Consider the following 26,578-nt stretch of genomic DNA (forward strand, 5'->3'; position numbering starts at 1 on the left):
ATTACCCCAGGTCTATACCGGATGTATCATAGATGACATATTACCCCAGGTCTATACCGGATGTATCATAGGTGACATATTATCCCGGGTCTATACCGGATGTATCATAGATGACATATTACCGCGGGTCTATACCGGATGTATCATAGATGACATATTACCGCGGGTCTATACCGGATGTATCATAGATGACATATTACCGCGGGTCTATACCGGATGTATCATAGATGACATATTACCCCGGGTCTATACCGGATGTATCATAGATGACATATTACCCCAGATCTATACCAGATGTATCATAGATGACATATTACCCCAGATCTATACCAGATGTATCATAGATGACCTATTACCCCAGGTCTATACCGGATGTATCATAGATGACATATTACCCCAGGTCTATACCGGATGTATTATAGATGACCTATTACCCCAGGTATATACCGGATGTATCATAGATGTCATAGATGACATATTACCCCGGGTCTATACTGGATGTATCATAGATGATATATTACCCCAGGTCTATACCGGATGTATCATAGATGACATATTACCCCGGGTCTATACCGGATGTATCATAGATGACATATTACCCCGGGTCTATACCGGATGTATCATAGATGACATATTACCCCAGGTCTATACCGGATGTATTATAGATGACATATTACTCCGGGTCTATACTGGATGTATCATAGATGACATATTACCCCTGGTCTATACCAGATGTATCATAGATGACATATTACCTCGGGTCTATACCGGATGAATCATAGATGACATATTACCCCGGGTCTATACCAGATGTATCATAGATGACATATTACCCCGGGTCTATACCGGATGCATCATAGATGACATATTACCCCAGGTCTATACCGGATGTATCATAGATGACATATTACTCTGGGTCTATACCGGATGTATCATAGATGACATATTACCCCGGTTCTATACCAGATGTATCATAGATGACATATTACCCCAGGTCTATACCGGATGTATCATAGATGACATATTACCTCAGGTCTATACCGGATGTATCATAGATGACATATTACTCTGGGTCTATACCGGATGTATCATAGATGACATATTACCCCAGGTCTATACCGGATGTATCATAGATGACATATTACTCCGGGTCTATACTGGATGTATCATAGATGACATATTACCCCTGGTCTATACCAGATGTATCATAGATGACATATTACCTCGGGTCTATACCGGATGTATCATAGATGACATATTACCCCGGGTCTATACCAGATGTATCATAGATGACATATTACCCCGGGTCTATACCGGATGCATCATAGATGACATATTACCCCAGGTCTATACCGGATGTATCATAGATGACATATTACTCTGGGTCTATACCGGATGTATCATAGATGACATATTACCCCGGTTCTATACCAGATGTATCATAGATGACATATTACCCCAGGTCTATACCGGATGTATCATAGATGACATATTACCCCAGGTCTATACCGGATGTATCATAGATGACATATTACTCTGGGTCTATACCGGATGTATCATAGATGACATATTAACCCGGGTCTATACCGGATGTATCATAGATGACATATTACCCCGGGTCTATACCGGATGTATCATAGATGACATATTACCCCAGTTCTATACCAGATGTATCATAGATGACATATTACCTCAGGTCTATACCGGATGTATCATAGATGACATATTACCCCGGGTCTATACCGGATGTATCATAGATGACATATTACCCCAGGTCTATACCGGATGTATCATAGATGACATATTACCCCGGGTCTATACCAGATGTATCATGGATGACATATTACCCCGGGTCTATACCGGATGTATCATAGATGACATATTAACCCGGGTCTATACCGGATGTATCATAGATGACATATTACTCTGGGTCTATACCGGATGTATCATAGATGACATATTAACCCGGGTCTATACCGGATGTATCATGGATGACATATTACCCCAGGTCTATACCGGATGTATCATAGATGACATATTACCCCGGGTCTATACCGGATGTATCATAGATGACATATTACCCCGGGTCTATACCGGATGTATCATAGCTGACATATCATGCCAGATTTATATTTGGCGTAGTCATTTTGTAGCTGGACATAATTAGTTTACTGGAATATATCTGTTGATCTGTTGTTACTCACATTTTCTTGCTGTGGTGTTTCGGGTTGATTTTCAATACTCTCGTCTGTAAAACAATCAGGATGGTTTCTGTGTAACTATTAGTAGTTAGAGCAGAACACGAGGTCCATAGACTGAGAAGCATCTCTTATTGGCTTTCTCATGTGTAGTGTATATATGGATCCGAGGAATGGTTTTGGGTCTAGGTGGTTTCGCCCATATGTGACCATAGTAGACATGAAAGTTGGACTGAAGAGAAATGAGGCAGGGTCCAAATACATGGTTACTTTGTTGAGTGAAAATGGTCCGACTCCTAAACTTTTGTAACAGCCAAAAGTTATGGTATGGTGCAAATACCCATGGATGGAAAGGCAGATCTTCATAACACACACTGTGCTAGTGGGACAAGGCGTAGATGACTGTGAAATGTACAGAATTATGTCACAAACTTATGAGGAATTTAAGAAAGGAGACAGAAAGTCTGTATGTAATAAAATGGTAAATGCCCCAAAGGTATCATGGCCGGCATTGCTGACACCCAAAGAAAGATCATTGGTTAGCTCATGAGATCCCCGGACAGATGGAAAGTTCCCAGACAACTAATAATCAGGATATGAACGTACCTGCACCTTGGAGAAGAGTCTTTACTTTCTCCATATTCATTCTCAATAAGGCCGGGTCCATCTTATCCTCGTGTGACACCAGTAATAAGTCAGCGGCCCGCTCGGCAATGCTCGGCTGTTCCTCTAGGATTCTCGTTTGCTGGTTATCACTACTGTCCTCCAGATCATCAATGATCACCAGAAGATTCTCCTTCCCTGTGCAAAGGAGATGTCCCAGATCAACCTTCAGGCAATCTATGTAACTTCTCCCAAAATTTTAAGGTTTACAAATTATATCTGTCTTTTTCAGTTTAGGAATTCTTGTCAAATTGGATCCATTTCATCAACGATGCAGATGACGGCAGAAGGACCCCACCGACCATTGTAACAAATGCTATTGTAGCTATGTTGGTCCCATTATGTGTCAGTTTTTAGAATGGAAAAAAGCCTATCATGCAGAACTTTAGTTTTCTTTGCTCTATTAAAGCATACAGTATATAACGGGAACCCAATAGACCCCATAATAGTCAGTGCGCCCTTCTGAAGCTCCAAAGCAGAACTGGCCAAATTCCTAATGCAGATGTGCACTGAGCTTTACTAGAATGCCCCATTTTAAGAGATTCACTACTTTCACCTACAAGACCACACGTAAGGTTGGTACTGGCGGTGATAACCTGACACTGAAGCAGGACAAGCCGAGTCTACAAGGAAATCCTACAACTACCAGCTGTATCACTTCTAGTGTCTCCTCTATTGTCCTCTGGGAGGTGAAACCTCTGCAGACGTTGCCATGTGCGGCAGAGGCTTCAGTTCTCTAAAACTTTCACAGATTTTACAAAAACTTCTGATAATATATCGCTAGTAGAGATGAGAAAATCAATATGATTCAAATCAAATTCATCTTGATTTTTGGGAAATTCCGGGACCTACTGAATTCAAACAGTTTGCAATTCGATTTCTGCAAAATGCTAAAAAACTTTCACCCAGAGAAGGATCACGTGACGTCAGGGGATCACATAACGTGGTATAGCACAGATAATCAGGCTATTACAGCCTGTACAAAAGCTGAGGCAGGGAATGCAGCAGCCATTGTGTGATGAATTTATCTAGTCACAGGATGACAGATCACATATTTACAATAGAAATCGGGTTTAAAAAACACCGACTAGTCTGTTACAAGACAGCAGAGAAGAACGGTTACCATCTGCTTACCCATAGCCATGGTGTGGATTCACTTTGATGTAATGGCTGTGTCTGCATTTATAGAGCATGAAGGGGTTGGATACAGTCCTAGGGGACCTCAGAGTGTCATATATGTTTGTGGCAAATTTTCTCACTGCAAATTAATGTCTAAAAAGAATTTGTGGAAGCTGGAAAATTTCAGTAACAAAATGCTCATTCATCTCTAATTGGCAGTTATATTATTTAGAACCCAATGCTAAGAATCACAACTAAGAATAAAATAGAATATTTATTAGCATGATAGCACAGTGAAAAGCAACAACAGGTCCAATCTCTACAGAACATGATAGAGTAGGTGGGAAATGATAATATATTATGATTTCAAGGTAGAGAGAGAACGTAGCAGCACAGGGTGTTGTTTTTACCGCTATATTCCTCAATGAACCTGTGCTTTATTCCCCATTGGGCATTATTGCAAAATTACCCTATGTTATAATATATTATTATTGCTGCATATGTGCTTCTATGATGTTCTGCAGTAGGTGATTTCACTATGGATACAAGCAATGAAGGATCACAGAACCCCAGTACTTATGAAATATTATATTCCTTGTATCTTGAATCAATCTTAGTTTTTTATACTGATATATTCTCTAGGAGCCTAAGCTTTATATCCTATTCTGTAATGCTGAAAAACAACACCTTGAACTGCTACGTTATCTACCTTGAAATCATAACATATTATCATTTCCCGCCTCCTGCATCATGTTCTGTTGAGAGACTGTAATTGTTATTGTCTTTATATCTTGTGAAGAAAACAGATTATATCTTAATTACCCAGACAACTATGTTTAGCAAACCAAGAAGAATGGACTTTTTATCTGTATGTTGGCTTTTGGATTTAAGTGTTGATTTCTGGTTGATCAAGAAAACAGACTTTTGTTTGTATGAGCCCGGAATATTGACTTGTAAGTAGTGTTGAGCATTCCGATACTGCAAGTATCGGGTATCGGCCGATACTTGCTGTATCGGAATTTCCGATACCGAGATCCGATACTTTTGTGGTATCGGGTATCGGGTATCGCAACAACATTAATGTAATAATGTGTAAAAGAGAGAATTAAAATAAAAAATATTGCTATACTCACCTCTCCGACGCAGCCTGGACCTCAGCGAGGGAACCGGCAGCGTTGTTTGTTTAAATTTCGCGCTTTTACTTGGTTACGTGAAGTCCCGGCTTGTGATTGGTCAGGGCGGCCATGTTGCCGGGACGCGGACCAATCACAGCAAGCCGTGACGAAATTACGTCACGGCTTGCTGTGATTGGTCCGCGTCCCGGCAACATGGCCGCCATTAACCAATCACAAGCCGTGACGTCACGGAAGGCTGGACATGCGCGTATTTTAAAAAGCGCGCATGTCCAGCCTCCAGTGACGTCCCGGCTTATGATTGGTCACGGCGCCATGTTGCCGGGACGCGGACCAATCACAGCAAGCCGTGACGAAATTACGTCACGGCTTGCTGTGATTGGTCCGCGTCCCGGCAACATGGCCGCCATTAACCAATCACAAGCCGTGACGTCACGGGAGGCTGGACATGCGCGTATTTTAAAAAGCGCGCGTGTCCAGCCTCCCGTGACGTCACGGCTTGTGATTGGTTAATGGCGGCCATGTTGCCGGGACGCGGACCAATCACAGCAAGCCGTGACGTAATTTCGTCACGGCTTGCTGTGATTGGTCCGCGTCCCGGCAACATGGCCGCCCTGACCAATCACAAGCCGGGACTTCACGTAACCAAGTAAAAGCGCGAATTTTAAACAAACAACGCTGCCAGTTCCCTCGCTGAGGTCCAGGCTGCGTCGGACAGGTGAGTATAGCAATATTTTTTATTTTAATTCTTTATTTTACACATTTATATGGATCCCAGGGTCTGAAGGAGAGTTTCCTCTCCTTCAGACCCTGGGAACCATCAGGGATACCGTCCGATACTTGAGTCCCATTGACTTGTATTGGTATCGGGTATCGGTATCGGATTGGATCCGATACTTTGCCGGTATCGGCCGATACTTTCCGATACCGATACTTTCAAGTATCGGACGGTATCGCTCAACACTACTTGTAAGCTGATATTTGATATAACATACTTTGCTTTTATCCTTGATGAATAGTGAAGTCTACTGATATGCTAATTATACAATGTCTAGCCGAGATAGTTTGTTGATTTTTAAAACCATTCTTCCCCTTATCTGTGAGGGTGGACTGAAGGACACTGGGTAAATCTAAAAATAGGTTACATGCCTCTGTATAAAGGGACACAGAAACTGAGAGAGAGACAGCACAAGATTCTGCCAAAACACCCAAAGGACCAGAGGCACAACAGCAGCCAATATCATGGTTACATCCCGAGGGACACGGATCTATCATTCTACAGGAAACAATCTAGGGGGCTTTGGCTCCGGTTGGAAGAATACAGATCTGCTGCATTGACCATCACTGAACCATGGATATGTTTGGAGAAAACCAGGATTGAGACCCACTGGTCGCCTGGCTCCATGGAAATGTTCGGAGAAACCAGGTGGTGGCACTCATGTCAACTGGCCTTGTACCTTTGTATGGACTCAATGGACTGTCATCTTCATACGCTTGTTGTTACCTCCTCTCTGTGTGTGTACCACAGGTGGGGTAATCGACCCTGGGAGTTCTGACGTAACATCTGCCATTATCCTGGAGGGTCAGGAAGGGTGAGACCCTGTAATGTGCACTATCTTGGGTAGTCTGCTGGGTCTGTTATACATGTAATCTGCCTGTTTTGTGGTTCAATTAACATTGCCACACTGTTTTACCCTCACCATGTGTTGTCTGAGTAACATTATTTCCACGTTTTAAGGAGAGCGGGCGTTCCGTGGAACAATCCCTGGTCCATGAGGTTTCAGCCAGCGGACCTGGGGTGCTTGCCGACCCCCGAGTCTTCACATATGTGCTATCATGCTAATAAATATTCAATTCTATTGTTAGATGTATATGTATTGTCGTGTTTCTTAGTATAGGTTTCTAAGTCTTTAAGGATAACGTGATAATTGTTATTCAAGTATATATGCTAAATTTTATTATTTTGGTGAAAACTTTCTGTAATGATGGTCTTTACATCCCTTCAATGTGATCGTCAGAGAATGATTCTTCTCCAGTATCACAGAGATCTTCATCCATGTAACAATATCGTGAATGTGTGGTGAGATAATATCTATAACCAGGCTTACTATAGCCATTGTGCTCTGGACGAGTCCATCCATGTCTCATCTCTTACCAAGTATCATATGAAGAGTTTCCAGCTCCTCATCGTACAGAGAATCGGTCAGATCAGTGACGTTGACCGTTCCTCTGTTCTTGCTGTGATAGAGGATCCCGAATGTGCAGTGATTGATGTCGTCTATAAGGTTCTGTGTTGTCTGTTTATTAAAGATCAAACAACTTTTGATGTTTGCAACATGAGAACTGAATTCCTCCGACTTGAGCATCTCCACCAGCCAGGAGTAATCCTTCTTAGTCGATCTGGAGAAGATTCCAACCTGATGACGTTTTATTTCTCGCTTCTAATGAAAAATAGAACATAGAGATGATGTTTTGAAGTGTCGGATTGTAAAAGTCAAGAGGAGTCCCATCATCCCTCACTTCTTCTCATAAGTGGCCGACAACAACCAGTGACACTGTATCTCAGCTCTCACAGGAACCACTAGGGACTGCGTGGTCAGGATGTCTAGTCTGTACAGTAACCGGCAAGGTCAGTTGCAGTTTTTAGTTTGTTGCCTATTTCCCCAAGTGAGATGCTACTCTAGAATGGTGCTATGAAGCATATGCAGCGCCCCAGAGTCCTGGTCGTTGCAGTACCGTGGCTCCGCCGCTAAGGGGAGCTATGGTACGTCTGATGGCACTGAAGGAGTTCATCTGATCAGGTATCACAGACACCAATACATTTCACCGCCGGGCATCCAGGGGGAGCTAAGGGTTCTATTCACTAGGCCACTCCCCACCATGGTGGGTAAAACTGGGGGTCAGGCAGGAAGTTAGAGAAGAAAGCTGACTGGATCAGACCAGACAACACCTGGTGGCAGAGGGTGTTGTGAGGGAAGAGACAGTAGGGTCTCTGTCAGGGGTGGGATCCTGACAGAGGCTTGGCAAATTGAGCGAACGTAAAGGGACCGTGCCTGCTCAGGATAGCGGCGGTGCCCAAGGAAGGATCAGAAGCGAGATAGATTGTGCTGAGTGAGAAACGAGATCAAAGCAATAGGAGAATACCAGTAGGAGTCGTGCTGTAAGACAGAGGTAACATCCTGCTGAGGCGCACAACCGGTGGCCGGAACGCCGAGAGGGTATTCTACATACAGCTTCAAGCAATACTCTAAACAGCGGCAGGACAGTCAGTCTAAGGCGGGCTGTCTAACTCAAATCACCTATGCAGTCTTGGGGGGCAACTTGTGGAGAGGGGCGACTCTAGGGTCCCGGAAGAGCTCCGAGCCTACCCGTCATACGGGTGCCGTTCCAACCAGAACGTCTGGAGGGACGGAAGATTAGCAGAACATCAACTAATCGAGTTGTGAGGGAACTTAAGAAACAGACACAACAGTTGTGGGGTACTTTCCGTAAGCACAGCAGGGAAGGACTACAACACATAGCGCTAAGAAGGAAGGCACTGATTTCCACCTGCAAAGTGAACTCTGGAAGTGCCATTGGACCGGCCGGACTTGCGCAGCCTGGTGATCTGTATTCCAGACTGAGGACCCAGAGATCTTCAGTAAAGAGGTAAAGAGACTGCAACCTGGTGTCCTCGTTATTTACCGCGACCTGCACCCCACAACTGCACCACTATCACCACTCATTGCACCGGACGTTCCCCACTGACCGGCAGGGCCACGGACCGGATCTAGCCACCGTGACAACCCCAGTACAGAGACTCAGAGGCCCGGTGCCGGGTACCCCTCGGCCCAGCGGCGGTGTGGGGGCGCTCCAACTTGGCGTCACGAACAGGATGTACTTAAGCCTGAAGAATCAGGTCATGTGTGCCTTGGGACTGTGATTTACTGTGCTTGGACTGTACTTTATTGCAAAGACTGTGCTGCGCCGTTCCCCGCCAAAATCGCCGCCATTACAGTACTATGTGGCGTGCAGGAAGGATGGGGCGAGTCATCGTGGGCGTAGCTTGGAAGAGTGGCGCGAAGATGGAACCCGCCCCTCACCGATATTACTATGTCCAGAGGATATGCCCATCAAGGAGAAGGGTCCACCTCCTAGTATGGGATGGTGGAGGAGAGAGGGGCCGCCCTCCGGAAGGGGAAGAGCGGAAGCCTCTGAATGCCACGAGGCAGAACCCGATTGGTAGCATGGGGCGCGGAAGTCACCCGGGAGAGGGGGAGAAGACCCGTAACAGGCCCTGCCAATGGGCGCCGGGGGAGCTCACACCAGGCAGTACAGACCCGGAAGTCCTCTGGGCGGAGGTAGAAGAGCTGTGTCGGCAGTTCCGGAGCTTGTGCCAGCGAGCGACCATTACCGGCGAGGGGCCGCGCTCGCACCAGGCATCGATCCCGCAGCCAACGGCGGAGGAAGCCGGCATCGGGGATGCTCCAGGGGCAGATGATGATACCGATCCTGCCGCGGCAACCGAGGAGTCCTTGCTGGTGGATGTGGACTCACCCCCACCACGACCACCCGGACGGGTGTGTAGCCGCATTGAGTGTGAGAGGCCCTGGGAGACCCTGCAGACAGCCGATCGCCCCCTGCGACCCATCAAACAGTCTGTGCAGCTCCAGGGAGAATGGGTGACCTTTAAGTGGACCCGCGCGACTGCCACCATCCTGATGGGGTTTCCGGAAGACGCGCAGGAAGAAGGGGAAAGTATTGAGGTCATCCGCCAGAAAGAATATCGGCAGCAGCTGTGCCAGCAGGAAGAGGAGTGGGCCCGCAAGAAGGAGCTTCGGAGGCAGGCAGAACAGAAGAAGAACCTCCAAGCTAAGGCTCGAACCAGGCAGGGTGCCGAAGAGGACTGGGGCCCGCAGTACTATGGCGTAATCAGCACCTTCCGGCTGCAGGGAGGTTGGGGCTTCATTAAGGAGCCCGGCCTGGCTTTGGAGGTATTTGTAAACCGGCGGGATGTGGAGGCGCACCTCATTGAGGGACACCCAGGCCGGGACCTCTACCCGGGAGATCGAGTTCGGTATACCCGTCATTGGGGAGACAAAGGGTGGTATGCCTTGAACGTACATAAGTACAAGCCAGAAGTAACCGTACCACCCTCCGGTGATTCCCTGAGACCGACAATCATTGCTCCAATCTTCCTGTGTGCCAAATGCCTGCGGACCATCACTCCGAGGAGAACTGTGAGTACCCAGACCCCTATCCAGGGTGCTGATGCCCTTTATGTGGTGGCAGGAGGAGGGCAGTACTCACAGAAACCACCCCCAGATTTGGAAGGATAAACCTCGATACCATGAGTGTTATGACCCCAATGGCAGAGGGTCTCAGGAATAATTGCTAAGTCTGCAAACACAGAAAACCAGCTCATAGGGCAGTGGTAACTGGGCTGACCATATATCTAATCCTAGCACCACAAATACCAGCAGCCGGGGAACGTGCCTACGTTGATTCTAGACGTCTCGCGCCAGCCGGAAAACTAACTAACCCTAGAAGGGAAAAGAAAGACCTTTCTTGCCTCCAGAGAATAGACCCCAAAAGTTGGATACAAGCCCCCAACAAATAATAACGGTGAGGTAAGAGGAAAAGACAAACATAAGAATGAGCTAGGTATTTAGCAAAGAGAGGCCCACTAGCTAATAGCAGAATATAGAAAGATAACTTATATGGTCAGCAAAAACCCTATCAAAAATATCCACACTGGAAATTCAAGAACCCCCGAACCGTCTAACGGCCCGGGGGGAGAACACCAGCCCCCTAGAGCTTCCAGCAAGGACAGGAATCACATTTAGTACAAGCTGGACAAAAATGAGAGCAAGCAAATAACCCAAAAAACAAAGAAGCAGGACTTAGCTTAAGTTTGCACGAACCAGGACCAGCAGATAGGAGCAAACAGAATGTGTCTGATTACAACGATGCCAGGCACTGGACTAAGGATCCAGGAGGTTTATATAGCAACACCCCTGAACTAACGACCCAGCTGGGTGCAAACTGAGGGAAGAAAATCCCAGAGTCATATCACTAGTAACCACAAGAGGGAGCCAAAAAGTCTAATTCACAACAGTACCCCCCCCTTAAGGAGGGGTCACCGAACCCTCACCAAGACCACCAGGGCGATCAGGATGAGCAGCGTGAAAGGCACGAACTAAATCGGCCGCATGCACATCAGAGGCAACCACCCAGGAATTATCCTCCTGACCATAGCCCTTCCACTTGACCAAATACTGAAGCCTCCGTCTGGAGAGACGAGAATCCAAGATCTTCTCAACCACGTACTCCAACTCGCCCTCAACCAACACCGGAGCAGGAGGCTCAGCAGAAGGAACCACAGGCACAACGTAGCGTCGCAATAAAGACCTATGGAACACGTTGTGAATGGCAAACGAAACCGGAAGATCCAAGCGAAAGGACACTGGATTAAGGATTTCCAATATCTTGTAAGGACCGATGAAGCGAGGCTTAAATTTAGGAGAGGAGACCTTCATAGGAACAAATCGAGAAGACAGCCACACCAAATCCCCAACACGAAGTCGGGGACCCACACCGCGGCGGCGGTTGGCAAAACGCTGAGCCTTCTCCTGTGACAATTTTAAGTTGTCCACCACATGATTCCAGATCTGCTGCAACCTATCCACCACAGAATCTACCCCAGGACAGTCAGAAGGCTCCACATGTCCCGAGGAAAAACGAGGATGGAAACCAGAGTTGCAGAAAAATGGCGAAACCAAAGTAGCGGAACTAGCCCGATTATTAAGGGCAAACTCAGCCAACGGCAAGAAGGTCACCCAATCATCCTGATCTGCCGAAACAAAACACCTCAAATAAGCCTACAGAGTCTGATTAGTTCGCTCCGTTTGTCCATTAGTCTGAGGATGAAAGGCAGACGAGAACGACAAATCAATGCCCATCCTAGCACAAAAGGATCGCCAGAACCTGGAAACAAACTGGGATCCTCTGTCAGACACAATATTCTCAGGAATGCCGTGAAAACGAACCACATTCTGAAGGAACACAGGAACAAGATCGGAAGAGGAAGGCAGCTTAGGCAAAGGCACCAAATGGACCATTTTCGAGAAGCGATCACATACCACCCAGATGACAGACATACCCTGAGACACCGGGAGATCAGAAATGAAGTCCATGGAAATGTGTGTCCAAGGCCTCTTCGGGACAGGCAAGGGCAAGAGCAACCCGCTGGCACGAGAACAGCAAGGCTTAGCTCGAGCACAAGTCCCACAGGACTGCACAAATGACCGCACATCCCGTGACAAGGAAGGCCACCAAAAGGACCTAGCCACCAGATCTCTGGTGCCAAAAATTCCCGGATGACCTGCCAACACCGAGGAATGAACCTCGGAAATGACTCTGCTGGTCCACTTATCAGGAACAAACAGTCTGTCAGGTGGACAAGAGTCAGGTCTACCAGCCTGAAATCTCTGCAACACGCGTCGCAAATCAGGAGAAATGGCTGACAAAATAACTCCCTCTTTAAGAATACCAACAGGTTCTGCGACTCCAGGAGAGTCAGGCACAAAGCTCCTTGAAAGAGCATCAGCCTTCACATTCTTTGAACCTGGTAAATACGAGACCACAAAGTCAAAACGGGAGAAAAACAATGACCAGCGGGCCTGTCTAGGATTCAGGCGTTTAGCAGACTCGAGATATATCAAATTTTTGTGATCAGTCAAGACCACCACACGATGCTTAGCACCCTCGAGCCAATGACGCCACTCCTCAAATGCCCACTTCATGGCCAGTAACTCCCGATTGCCAACATCATAATTCCGCTCAGCAGGCGAAAACTTCCTAGAGAAGAAAGCACATGGTCTCATTACCGAGCAACCAGGGCCTCTCTGTGACAAAACGGCCCCTGCCCCAATCTCAGAAGCATCCACTTCGACCTGAAAGGGAAGTGAGACATCAGGCTGGCACAAAACAGGCGCCGAAGTAAACCGGCGCTTCAACTCTTGGAACGCCTCCACGGCTGCAGGAGCCCAGTTAGCAACATCAGAACCTTTCTTGGTCATATCCGTCAAAGGTTTAACAACGCTAGAAAAATTAGCGATAAAACGACGGTAGAAGTTAGCAAAACCCAAGAACTTCTGAAGACTCTTAACTGACGTGGGTTGAGTCCACTCATGAATAGCTCGGACCTTGACTGGGTCCATCTCCACAGCAGAAGGGGAAAAAATAAACCCCAAAAAGGGAACCTTCTGTACTCCAAAGAGACACTTTGAGCCCTTAACAAATAAAGCATTCTCACGCAAAACCTGAAACACCATCCTGACCTGCTCCACATGTGAGTCCCAATCTTCAGAGAAAACCAGAATATCATCCAGATAAACAATCATAAATTTATCCAGATACTTCCGGAAAATATCATGCATAAAGGACTGAAACACTGAGGGAGCATTAGAGAGCCCAAAAGGCATCACCAAGTACTCAAAATGACCTTCGGGCGTATTAAATGCAGTCTTCCATTCATCTCCTTGCTTAATGCGCACAAGGTTGTACGCACCACGAAGATCTATCTTGGTGAACCACTTGGCACCTTTAATCCGGGCAAACAAGTCCGACAACAGAGGCAAAGGATACTGAAATTTAACAGTGATTTTATTCAGAAGCCGATAGTCAATACAAGGTCTCAAAGATCCGTCCTTCTTGGCCACAAAAAAGAATCCCGCACCAAGAGGGGAAGAGGAAGGACGGATATGCCCCTTCTCCAGAGACTCCTTGATATAAGAACGCATTGCGGTATGCTCAGGTACAGACAGATTAAATAATCTTCCCTTGGAAAATTTACTACCTGGAATCAAATCTATGGCGCAGTCACAGTCCCTATGAGGAGGAAGAGCACTGGACCTGGACTCGCTGAATACATCCTGATAATCAGACAAATACTCAGGAACTTCCGAAGGAGTAGAGGAAGCAATAGACACCGGCGGGGAATCACCATGAATTCCCTGACAGCCCCAACTTGACACAGACATTGCCTTCCAATCCAAAACTGGATTATGGGTCTGTAACCATGGCAGACCCAAAACGACCAAATCATGCATTTTATGCAGAACAAGAAAACGAATCACCTCCCGATGTTCAGGAGTCATGCACATGGTTACCTGTGTCCAAAACTGTGGCTTATTTTCCACCAATGGCGTAGCATCAATTCCTCTAAGAGGGATAGGATTTACCAACGGCTCAAGTACAAAACCACAGCGCTTGGCAAATGACAGATCCATAAGACTCAGGGCAGCACCTGAATCCACAAACGCCATAACAGGGTAAGAAGACAAAGACAAACATAAGAATGAGCTAGGTATTTAGCAAAGAGAGGCCCACTAGCTAATAGCAGAATATAGAAAGATAACTTATATGGTCAGCAAAAACCCTATCAAAAATATCCACACTGGAAATTCAAGAACCCCCGAACCGTCTAACGGCCCGGGGGGAGAACACCAGCCCCCTAGAGCTTCCAGCAAGGACAGGAATCACATTTAGTACAAGCTGGACAAAAATGAGAGCAAGCAAATAACCCAAAAAACAAAGAAGCAGGACTTAGCTTAAGTTTGCACGAACCAGGACCAGCAGATAGGAGCAAACAGAATGTGTCTGATTACAACGATGCCAGGCACTGGACTAAGGATCCAGGAGGTTTATATAGCAACACCCCTGAACTAACGACCCAGCTGGGTGCAAACTGAGGGAAGAAAATCCCAGAGTCATATCACTAGTAACCACAAGAGGGAGCCAAAAAGTCTAATTCACAACACATGAGTATGTATATAGTTACTGTTTCCTGTTGTGCTAAACCCGTTTAGGGTTAACTTTTAAAGGGATCCCTTCGTTGACCCGGGATCCCTATTACTTTTTGGTTGTTTTTCCATTTTTGTTTCCTGTTGAAAAGAACTGCCGCAATCATGAACAGTGCATGATACAAACTTGTTGTAGATAGTTTGCACCTTCTTAAAGGCGCTTTCTACTGGTTTTACTTAAAGAGAGACTCTTTGCGAAGATACCGCACCGGAGCCTTTGTTGAGTACAGACTGGTAGCCTGAGAATGTATGCTACCTCATACAGACTTGGTCCCCTCTTAAAGGGGATGTTCAACTGTGTACTTATGAGTGATACTGCTTTAGAACAGTAAAGTGATAACGATGCTTTGAAAGAGAATGATAATGTTTACATGTAAAAGTTATGTGTATTGAACTGGTTAACTGTAAAAAGAAATGCTGATAATGTTCCTTAGAAGAAAGTGTGAAAGCTAGAAGAAAGGTGCAGTAGGCCCGTAGGGGTAGACATAGTGTCCTGCATAGTTGTAAGCAAGAAAGTACAGATAGAAGTAAATGCTCTAAGAAAATGTTTGATAATGTTGATAGAAATGGGGATAGAAGGTGAACCCTGAGTCCTCCGTAGAAAGCTAGTTTATTGTAAAGAAAGAGTTAATAATGTGTTACAGAGGACAGAAAGTGAACCCGTAGGGGTTAGTCAGTGAGTCCTCCTAGGAGCCATACGAAGATGGCTCAGTGGTCCTAAACTGAAAGTATGTTATGCTCTATACTATGTATAGAAGAAGAAAAGACAGAAGGCTCGGGCTGAAAGGAGCGGTCCTGTAAGAAAGGAGAGGCAGTAGGTCTGGCGCCGTTAGGACAGGCGGTCCTGCAGATTTAAAGAAGGAGAATGTAAAAGTTAAATTGCCTTATAATGTGATTATAAGAAGGTCTTTAGTGGATTTAGAGTGTACGTCCTTTAAAGGCAATGTTAAATTATTGTTCCAGAAATTGTACTAAGTAGAATACCCGGTTGGGTAAGAAAAGTTATTTATAGCATGTTGCTATGTTATTTAACCCTGTTTGTAACGTTCAAGTGTCCTCACCTCCCATAAAGGGAAGCTCTGTTCAAGTATACTTGTTGTTATTTGCACTCAACTAAATGTATGTCTTTTTGCTAACTTGTATTGTTGTTTTCTTCCCAGTCCCGGAGTACTGGATTTAACCGGGAGGGAGTGCAGCGCCCCAGAGTCCTGGTCGTTGCAGTACTGTGGCTCCGCCACTATGGGGAGCTATGGTGCGTCTGATGGCACTGAAGGAGTTCATCTGATCAGGTATCACAGACACCAATACATTTCACCGCCGGGCCTCCAGGGGGAGCTAAGGGTTCTATTCACTAGGCCACTCCCCACCATGGTGGGTAAAACTGGGGGTCAGGCAGGAAGTTAGAGAAGAAAGCTGACTGGATCAGACCAGACAACACCTGGTGGCAGAGGGTGTTGTGAGGGAAGAGACAGTAGGGTCTCTGTCAGGGGTGGGATCCTGACAGAGGCTTGGCAAATTGAGCGAACGTAAAGGGACCGTGCCTGCTCAGGATAGCGGCGGTGCCCAAGGAAGGATCAGAAGCGAGATATATTGTGCTGAGTGAGAAACGAGATCAAAGCAATAGGAGAATACCAGTAGGAGTCGTGCTGTAAGACAGAGGCAACATCCTGCTGAGGCGCACAACCGGTGGCCGGAACGCCGAGAGGGTATTCTACATACAGCTTCAAGCAATACTCTAAACAGCGGCAGGACAGTCAGTCTAAGGCGGGCTGTCTAACTCAAATCACCTATGCAGTCTTGGGGGGCAACTTGTGGAGAGGGGCGACTCTAGGGTCCCGGAAGAGCTCCGAGCCTACCCGTCATACGGGTGCCGTTCCAACCAGAACGTCTGGAGGGACGGAAGATTAGCAGAACATCAACTAATCGAGTTGTGAGGGAACTTAAGAAACAGACACAACAGTTGTGGGGTACTTTCCGTAAGCACAGCAGGGAAGGACTACAACACATAGCGCTAAGAAGGAAGGCACTGATTTCCACCTGCAAAGTGAACTCTGGAAGTGCCATTGGACCGGCCGGACTTGCGCAGCCTGGTGATCTGTATTCCGGACTGAGGACCCAGAGATCTTCAGTAAAGAGGTAAAGAGACTGCAACCTGGTGTCCTCGTTATTTACCGCGACCTGCACCCCACAACTGCACCACTATCACCACTCATTGCACCGGACGTTCCCCACTGACCGGCAGGGCCACGGACCGGGTCTAGCCACCGTGACAACCCCAGTACAGAGACTCAGAGGCCCGGTGCCGGGTACCCCTCGGCCCAGCGGCGGTGTGGGGGCGCTCCACATACATGGTCAGATGCGGCCATCTGGTAGACATAAATGGCCAGTGCTGACACTTGAGAAGTGCCAGAGCAAAAAGGCATGAGACATATTGGAAGGGGGACAAGATGCTAGACAAAAGAGAACACGTAACATGTTTATAAGGCAGGTCAGAGCGAGAACTATAAGAGCTGAAGGGATCGGCAGAAGTAGTCAGTTGTCAAGTTGTCACCTGGACTTGTACCAAGTCACGATCTGCGGAAAAGAAGACTGCGCTGGCTTATAGCCAAGCTTCAAGGGGAGATGTCAGAGAATGAAGGATCAGTACTACTGTGGATGAATCGAGGGACGAAGAGTCTATCCAGAGGTATTGATCACGTGACCGTGTGAGCAGAGCCTTCGATCGATTGTGTGAACAGCGGTATGGTTCGTGTGAGCAGAGGGGAGAGTGAATGTATCTCCCCTGAGGCAGTACAAGACAAGAGAAGGCCTATTAATGTATGGAGCTGCCTGCGGCCTGCGGTGGTAGACCGGACTGAGTAGTGTGCGTAGTTGATGGACTACTGCCGGGGTCCTGGTGTTTCGACTGCCATTAGAAGGTGGAGCTGGCTGACGGAAGCCCTGAGGCTTCAGCATGGCAGCTTGAAACCACTGACTCCATGTCCTTTGTGCCGTTGCATCTTCTCACCTGCTCACAATAGTTTATTATATCTCACCTGTGATGAGTGATCTCCGTTACCTGTGGAGCGATAGCAGAACTGTAGTTATTCCATGATCCGGTCACATTGATGTGTTATGTAAATCTAGAATTTAAATAAAGCATTCTACATACAAAAACTGGATCCTTACCAAATTTAGGAAAGATTCTCAGTGACTTCGGGGTTACTGGTTCACATTTGATCAGATCTGCAGAGAAGGCATAGTTTATATTAGTACAATGTGTCAGTCACATGGACAGTCAGGCCGGTATGTGCAGATGTGGGAGCAGTGGCGTAGAGTGGGCTGCCAATGTCTGGGACAAGGTAAGTTTTTTGTGCCCCTCCGACCCATGAACCATTGACGCTCCCTGTCCCTTCCACCAGGCCAGTTTGAACCCCCTTTAACCTCTGCTCATATGTTTTGAAATTTGAACCCTAACCTTAACCCTTGAAGGTTTTTTTTTGCTATTTCCTAACATTTTTAAAATAGAAAGTTATAAATCATTTAAATTATTTGCCATTTTTATATGCAGCAATTTTATTACTCTATCCCTAGGTCAAAACTAAGCCTAACCTTAGCCCAACCCTACGTGAAGCCTAACCCTAATCATAGCCTTCACACTTACCTTTGGGTTAAAAGAAGTGGAACAATGTAAAAATAATAGCTCTTTGTAATAAATGAAGACAGTATTGTATCATGGGCAAGGAAGGTAAACATTAAGGAAATAAATAAAAAGAGAAGTGGGTGAAAAGAAGGAAGGGAAAATGGAAAGATGATGGGGACAAAAAGGGAAGGGAGGAAGAAATTGGATGAAGCCAAAGCAAAAGGGAGGATGGCTGGAAAAAAAGGATAAACAGTGGATAGAAGGAAGGATGGATGAGGTAAAAAGAAGGGAAGAAGGGAGGATGGGAAGTAAGGAAAATTGAGGGAGTAAATAACAAAGGTAGAAAGGAAAGAAAGAAGAAAAAAGTAACGGAACATGGAAGGTAGGATAGGAGGAAAGAAGGATGAAAAGGAGGCAGGAAGGAATCAAAGAAGGAAGAAAGGAAGGAAGGAATGAAAGAAGAAAGGAAGGAAAAAAGGAAGGAAAGATGGAATGAATGGAGAAGGTGAGATAGAATGCTAGGAAGAAAGGAACTAAGGATGGGTGAAAGTATGGAGGGAAAGAAGAAGGGAAGAGACGTAAGACAGAGAGATGGAAGGGAGGGTGGTATGAAAAAAAGAAGGAAAGGAGGAAGGAAGAAAGGATGAGGATAGAATGGAAAATGAATTAAGGAATGGTTAAAGGATGGAAAGGAAAAGGGAAGTAATGCAGGGAGAGAAGAAGGATGAGAAAGAGGAAAGGCATGGGGATGAAAGTGAGGCAGGGAGGAAGCAGAGGCGGACATATCATTAGTGCACACTGCAGCCGCAGAAGGGCTCAAGAGGTAAGGGGGAGATGTTCCTCTCCAAAGCAGGTGAAATATCGAATTATGAGGAACTATCGGAGTGTCAGAGCCCGCACTGTATATTGTTTGTGCACAAGGGCCCTGTTCTGTCCGTGTCTGTCAGTGGGAGAAGGATGGAAATAAGGAATAAGAGAAGGAAGGAATACGGGAGGGAGGAGGAGAGGGTGGAAGAAAAGAAGGGAGAAACTGCAAAGGAGGAATTTTCACTAAATTGTCAGATCTTCACCTGTGCTGGTGCCATGTTGTGTCTCTTGACGCTGCAGATGATTGTGATTCTTGGTTGTTGTCCCGTATACAGAATCTATAGAATGTAAACCATGAAATGACCCCACATATAATGAAGATGGCGGCACTCTGTCCTATTACATCAGCTGGAGGACCAGGAATAACACATGGTCCCTGCACTCTTATTTTAGATCAACTTGACATGTACAATCTGATCTGTAGTAGGAGGAAGGAGGGAATGAAAGACGGAAGAATAGAGAAAGTAAGACGGATGGTTGGGAGGAAGGAAGAAGGGAAGGAAGCGAAGGACGCAGGAAAAGGAAGGAGAATAATAGATTAAGAAAGAGAAGAAGTGAGAATGGATGGAGTGATGGGCAGAAGATAGAAGGAGGAAACAATAGTCACTTAATTATCGGATCTTCACCTGTGCTGGTGCCATGCGCTGTTTTTCGACGCTGCTGTTGATTGTGATCCCTCATTGATGTCCCGTATACAGACGATGGCTCTGAAATGACCCCACATATAATAAGAATCGCAGCACTGTATTATATATTATACATTGTATCAGCTGTAGGATCAGGACTGACATTAATGTTCACCGGTTCTTATTTTAGCTTCACATGACGTTCAATATCTGACATTTGTTAGGAGGGAGGACGGAAGGATAAAAGGAAGGAAATAAGGAAGGATGGATAGATGGTTGAGAAGAAGGAATACGGGGAGGGAAGGAACGAGGGAGGAAGAGAAAAGTTTATAAGAAAGGAATAAAGAAAAGAATAATGAAAAGAGACAATTTTGCATTAATAAGTATAAACGTCCAGTGATTGCCCCAGGTCCAGGTTTATCAGTGATCGCAGTGATTTCTGGATCTCACCTCTCTTCCTCACTCTCACGCTCCCCAGTGGATCTTCATTCAATAAGCCATACAGATAATTAGTTGCTCTTTCCAGTTTGCTGAAGAGAAAGACGTTCTTCTCGCATTGAGCGCAGTCTTGGTTTTCTTGTAGGATTCTCCTCCTTTCCGAGTCACTGCTGTCATCCAGATTGTCAATGATGATGATCAGGTTCTTACATTCTTCATCCGTGATATAAGAGAAAGCAAAGACTGGAAGTTAGAAGAGGACACCGATGTCCGATGCTAATATCTCCTGACTGAGGGCAGCACACAGGTCCTACAGCCATAACTATAAAACCACGGCCAGACAATATGGCACTGATCATCTGGTGCCAGTGGGTAAATATCAGAAACCAGAACAGATCATCTTTGCCATTCTCAAGAAATGTCGGATGTGCGTCTGGAGCGCCCACCAGAGCCGTGGGGTACTCCGGCCAGGTCCGACGGTTCTTCAAAGGGTTTGTCACGGCAACATTTACCCGGTCCGTGGCCCTGGGCGTCCAATAAAATTAATGAAATGAAGGGGAAAAAAAGTCTATAGGGAGTTAGTTTGTGACGCCACCTGTGCTGTTCGGCAATGGGGACCGCTGAGGCCGATGGTGATGGACCTGGGATGGTTCTGCTCCCCACAGGTGGAGTGGAGCCCCAGGGCTACTGGCACAATTGGTAAGGGATTGTAGACGATGGGGTGCAGGACTGAGGGTGCCGGAAATGACTGGAGGACACAAGGATTGCAGTTTTCTTTACCTTTACTTGGTGGTAGAAAGTGCAGTCCAGGGCACGGATAACAGATGATGATGGGGTCCAGGCAGCCTGGAAGCAACTTAGGATCCGCCTAGCCAGGTGGGTTTGGAGGCCTTCCTTCTGCACTGTTTTCTCAGGTCTTTGCTGCCTGAAGCTCTGCACAAGTTCCTCTCACTGTGTGTTGCTCCTAACCTGTATGGCAGACAGCATGTGCCTATCACGGGCACTGCCTGTTCACTGGCAGCCCCGGGCTCTTGGCCTGCTGTGGTGCCTCAGGGTGTTCGGTGTGGCCAGGGAGCTTGCAGTTCCCTGCCCTTCCGATTCAGCACCCACACAGCCAAGGTGTCTGGCATCCTCTTTTTCAGCACTCTGTCCTGTGGTGAGCTTGGCTACAGTTCCACTCCCCAGGTTCTTCTCAACTTCTTTCCTTTCCTCTCCTCTCTGACTCAGACCAATCATTGGCTAACTCCGACTCCAGGCCAGAACTTATAGGGAAGCTCCCCTGAAACCGGGTGTTAGAGCTTCCCCTTCTGGTCTGGAGTAGGAAAGGTGTTGGATGCTGGTATTACCTGGTAGGGGACCACTCCTTGCTTCCAGTCATGACATCACCCCCTGTGAGAGAGGCAATGCCACTGTGGAAACCGGACACCAGGGGTTCCACACGTCCAGCTCTCCTCAAGGAGCATGAGCTCCCAAAATGTCAGGACATGCAGAGCATTGCAGTTATGATAACAAGGAGTTAGGGAATGCAGAGCATCACCGCTATGATAGGAAAGTGGCAGAACATGCAGAGCATCACAGCTATGATAGAAAGGAGTTAGGAGATGCAGAGCATTGCAGCTATGATAGAAACGTGGCAGAACATGCTGAGCATCACAGCTATGATAGAAAGGAGTTAGGTGATGCAGAGCATCTCAGCCATGATAGGAAGGTGGCAGAACACGTAGAGCATCACAGCTATGAAAGAAAGGAGTGAGGAGATGCAGAGCATCATAGCAATGATAGAAAGGTATCAGAACACGCAGAGCATTACAGCTATGATATGAAGGTGGCAGAACATACAGAGCATCACAGCTATGACAGGAAGGTGGCAGAACACGCAGAGCATCACAGCTATGATAGGAAGATGGCAGAATATGCAGAGCATCACAGCTATGATAGGAAGGTGGCAGTGATAGGAAGGTGGCTGAACACACAGAGCATTACAGCTATGATAGGAAGGTGGCAGTGATAGGAAGGTGGCAGAACACACAGAGCATCACAGCTATGATAGGAAGGTGGCAGAAAATGCAGAGCATCACAGCTATGATAGATAGCAGAACATGCAGGTCATTGCAGCTATGATATAAAGGTGGCAGAACACACATAGCATCACAGCTATGATAGGAATGTGGCAGCAGGGCCTGCGTTAGCGGCAGGCAGACCAGGCAGCTGCCTAGGGCCCCCACTTCCCCAGGGGTCCCCAGCCAGTGGCATGCCGCTAATAGTGGCACACCACACAGCCGCTATGGGGCCCATGAGTCAGGGGGGCCTGCCTGCTGCCAGTGACGACTCCCCCCCACTGCCACATTGAACTATACTGGCATCTATCACTGGCACAGTTCAAAGCAATGATGGTGAAGAGAGCATCAGATGATGCTCCCTCGCCCATCATTCCCCTCTGCCTCTGACACTGCGGGTGCACGATGATGTCACTACATCGCGCACCCATTGTGTGCCAGCAATGCAGCCTCTGAGACCAGAGCCGAGCCATTATATTCTATGGGGGCTTTAATATATTCTATGGGGGGCTGTATTATATTCTCTGGGGGGTTGTATTATATTCTATGAGGGAGGATTGCATCATAATCTATGAGGGGGCTACATTATATTATATGGTGAAGTGGGCTATATTATATTCTATGGGGGGCTACATTGTATTCTACGGGGGCTGCATTATATTCTATGGGGGGGCTAGATTATATTGTATGGGGACTTCATTATACTCTATGAGGGGGCTACATTATATTCTATGGGGGGCTGCATTACACTATATGAGTAGAGCTACATTGTATTCTATGGAGGGGCTATGTTATATAAGGGGGCTGCATTATAATCTATGGGGGGCTGCATTATACTCTGAGGGGGGCTGCATTATACTCTGAGGGGGCTGCATTATACTGTATGAGGGGGGCTGCATTATATTTTATGGGGGGCTGTATTATACTCTATGAGGGGGTTACATTATATTGTATGGTGGGGCTGCACTATACTCTGTGAGTTGGCTGCATTATACTCTGTGGGTTGGCTGCATTATGCTCTATGGGGTGGCTGCATTATACTGTATTGAGGACTATGGAGAATGCATTATATTATATGAAGAAATATGGGGTGCATTATACTATGGGAAGTGAATTGTACTACATGGGTGACTATGCCAATGCATTGTACTATATGGAGGACTATGAGGTGTGTATTATACTATATGGAGGACTGAGGAGTGTATTATACTATATGGAGGACTATGGGGAGTGTAAAATATTATATAGAGCACTATGAGGAGTGTATTATACTACATGGAGGACTGAGAAGTATTTTAATATATGGAGGACTATGAAAAGTGTATTATACTATGTGACGGACTGGGGAGTGTATCTTAATATATGGAGTATTATAGGGAGTATATTATAATATATGGAGGACTACAGGGAGTAGTGTATTATACTATACTAGATTGTGGCCCGATTCTAATGCATCGGGTTTTCTAGAATATGCATGTCCCCGTAGTATATGGACAATGATGATTCCAGAATTCGCGGCAGACTGTGCCCGTCGCTGATTGGTCAAGGCAACCTTTATGATATCATCGTCGCCATGGCAACCATTATGACATCTACGTCGATACTGTGCCCGTCGCTGATTGGTCGAGGCCTGGTGGCCTCGACCAATCAGAGTCGCGGGATTTCCAGGACAGACAGAAAAACCCTTAGACAATCTATATATATAATTGTCTAAGGGTTTTTCCGTCTGTCTGCCAGTCTGTCTGTATGTCTGTCCTGGAAATCCTGCGTCTCTGATTGGTCGAGGATGCCAGGCCTCGACCAATCAGCGACGGGCACAGCATGGCGACAATGATGTCATAAAGGTTGCCTCGACCAATCAGCGACGGGCACAGTCTGCTGCGAATTCGCCTCGACCAATCAGCGACGGGCACAGTATCGACGTAGATGTCATAATGGTTGCCATGGCGACGATGATGTCATAAAGGTTGCCTCGACCAATCAGCGACGGGCACAGTCTGCCGCGAATTCTGGAATCATCATTGTCCATATACTACGGGGACATGCATATTCTAGAATACCCGATGCATTAGGATCGGGCCACAATCTAGTTATATATATAGATGGAGGACTATGAGGAGTGTATTATACTATATGGAGGACTATGGGGAATGTATTATACTATAGGGAGGACTATATGGAGTGTATTATACTATAAGGAGGACTATGGGGAGTGTATTATACGATATGGAGGACCATGGGGAGTGTATTGTACTATATGGAGGACTATGGGGAATGTATTATACTATATGGAGGACTATAGGGAGTGAAATATACTAATTGGAGGACTATGGGGCACATTATATTATATGGAGGACTATAGGGTGTGCATTTTACAATATGGAGGACTGTGGTGCACATTATAATATATGGAGGACTATGGGGTGTGCATTATAGTATGTGGAGGCCTGGGGAGTGTATTTTAATATATGAAGTATTATGGGGAGTGTATTATATTATATGGAGGACTATGGGGAGTAGTGTATTATACTATATGGAGGACTATTAGGAGTGTATTATACTATATGGAGGACTATGGGGCACATTATATTATATGGAGGACTATGGGGTGTGCATTTTACAATATCGAGGTCTTTAGTGCACATTATAATATATGGAGGATTATGGGGTATATTATACTAAACAAGCAAAATGTTTCATATTCATCGAGTGATTGGATTGTTTATGTGGGAACAGAAATCCTTGTTCTCAGCAGCACATCGCCGGTGTAAACAGTAGATGTGCTGCTGATAACATGATCCTGTATGGGGACAGATTGATCTAATAGTGATCATTCTGTTCCCATAATTCTTTCTCAGTTGGTGTAAAGAGGCCGGGAAACAAGCGAACGACTTCACTATTGTCGATCACATAGCGTTCTGAACTTAACGTATGTAAATACAACGGAAATGTTTCTGCGTGATGTGCAATATGTTAGCATTTGGGGCCCCGTTTCAACTTTTGCCTAGAACCCCACTCTGCCTAAAACCGGCCCTGGGTGGCAGAACACGCAGAGCAGAAGGGATTATTATAACGACAATTGCTCCAAGATGGGTCACTACACAAAGCCATTTAAGTCTGGCTCAGGCAGCTATTCTCTGCCTGAGTATTCAAGAAGTGTAGTACCTAGCTGTCCACGCATGGGTGCTTCATTGTCCACTTGACCGCTCCAACCAGGTGTGTAATTATTTTCCCAGCTAGTCCCATCTGCAATCCTGCAATTAGTTTCTACTCTTCTTTACTCAATTTTTATCACTTTACATTAGTTCAACCTGAGCCACAAATCTCAATCGCAAGTTCAATAAAATAAGAAAAAAGACCCTGAGGTCTGGTCAGTATCTAAAAGTGCCGAACAAGATGGAAAGAAGGTATCCAAGCTAAACGCTGGTCATACATGGTTGGAGAACTTCCTGAGATAGAGCCACAGTTATGGGAAGAGATGCAAAATCACTGCTGACGAAGAGATGGAGACGTTCACCGCTTCCAAACATTGGAGCTCACCAAATTACCATAAGGAAACAAAGCATTTGTTTGTAAGTGAACTCTGAGGGAAAGGTTCCTAAATTTTAGTTGCAAAGGAATATTTGTAAAAGTTTGGAGAAGATTCTAAAAAGACCTTTTCTCCAACAGTTGAACAAACCATATTCTGGGCTGTCATTGCCAGTTATCACAAACCCTTGATTGCAGCTCAGGGCGGCCCAACCAGTTCTTATGTTTAGGGACAATCACTTTCGCACACAGGGCCCTGTAGGTTTGGATTTCTTTTTCCCTTAATAATAAAGACCTTCATTTATAAACTGCATTTTGTGATTACTTGTGTTATCTTCTTATATTTACATTTGTTTGGTGTCTGAAGCATTTAGCTGCGACAAACATGCAAAAGAATAGGAAATCAGGAAGGGGGTGAACACTTATTCACACAACTGTGTTTATGTTCCCTGTTAGTTTCTAGACCTTTATAACTCAGATAT

At 46.0% G+C, this 26,578-nt stretch overlaps 1 protein-coding gene across 2 annotated transcripts in view; it reads right to left on the reverse strand.

The window, feature by feature from the left end:
- The window catches only part of LOC143785060 (uncharacterized), a 70,595-nt gene that overhangs the window by 41,798 nt on the left and 2,219 nt on the right, over nucleotides 1–26,578 (reverse strand). The window contains exons 5-12 of one of the 2 annotated variants that reach the window (XM_077273728.1): nucleotides 20,524–20,724; nucleotides 20,074–20,154; nucleotides 19,651–19,725; nucleotides 18,127–18,183; nucleotides 17,994–18,016; nucleotides 7,269–7,554; nucleotides 2,805–2,999; nucleotides 2,205–2,248 (exon numbers count right to left, since the gene is read on the reverse strand). In XM_077273728.1, the coding sequence (XP_077129843.1) occupies nucleotides 2,205–2,248; nucleotides 2,805–2,999; nucleotides 7,269–7,554; nucleotides 17,994–18,016; nucleotides 18,127–18,183; nucleotides 19,651–19,725; nucleotides 20,074–20,154; nucleotides 20,524–20,724 (962 nt within the window). The remainder of the gene's footprint in view (nucleotides 1–2,204; nucleotides 2,249–2,804; nucleotides 3,000–7,268; nucleotides 7,555–17,993; nucleotides 18,017–18,126; nucleotides 18,184–19,650; nucleotides 19,726–20,073; nucleotides 20,155–20,523; nucleotides 20,725–26,578) is intronic. The other variant, XM_077273729.1, reaches the window with a different exon arrangement.

Source organism: Ranitomeya variabilis, chromosome 7 (assembly GCF_051348905.1).
Source record: "Ranitomeya variabilis isolate aRanVar5 chromosome 7, aRanVar5.hap1, whole genome shotgun sequence".
Lineage (NCBI taxonomy): Eukaryota > Metazoa > Chordata > Amphibia > Anura > Dendrobatidae > Ranitomeya > Ranitomeya variabilis.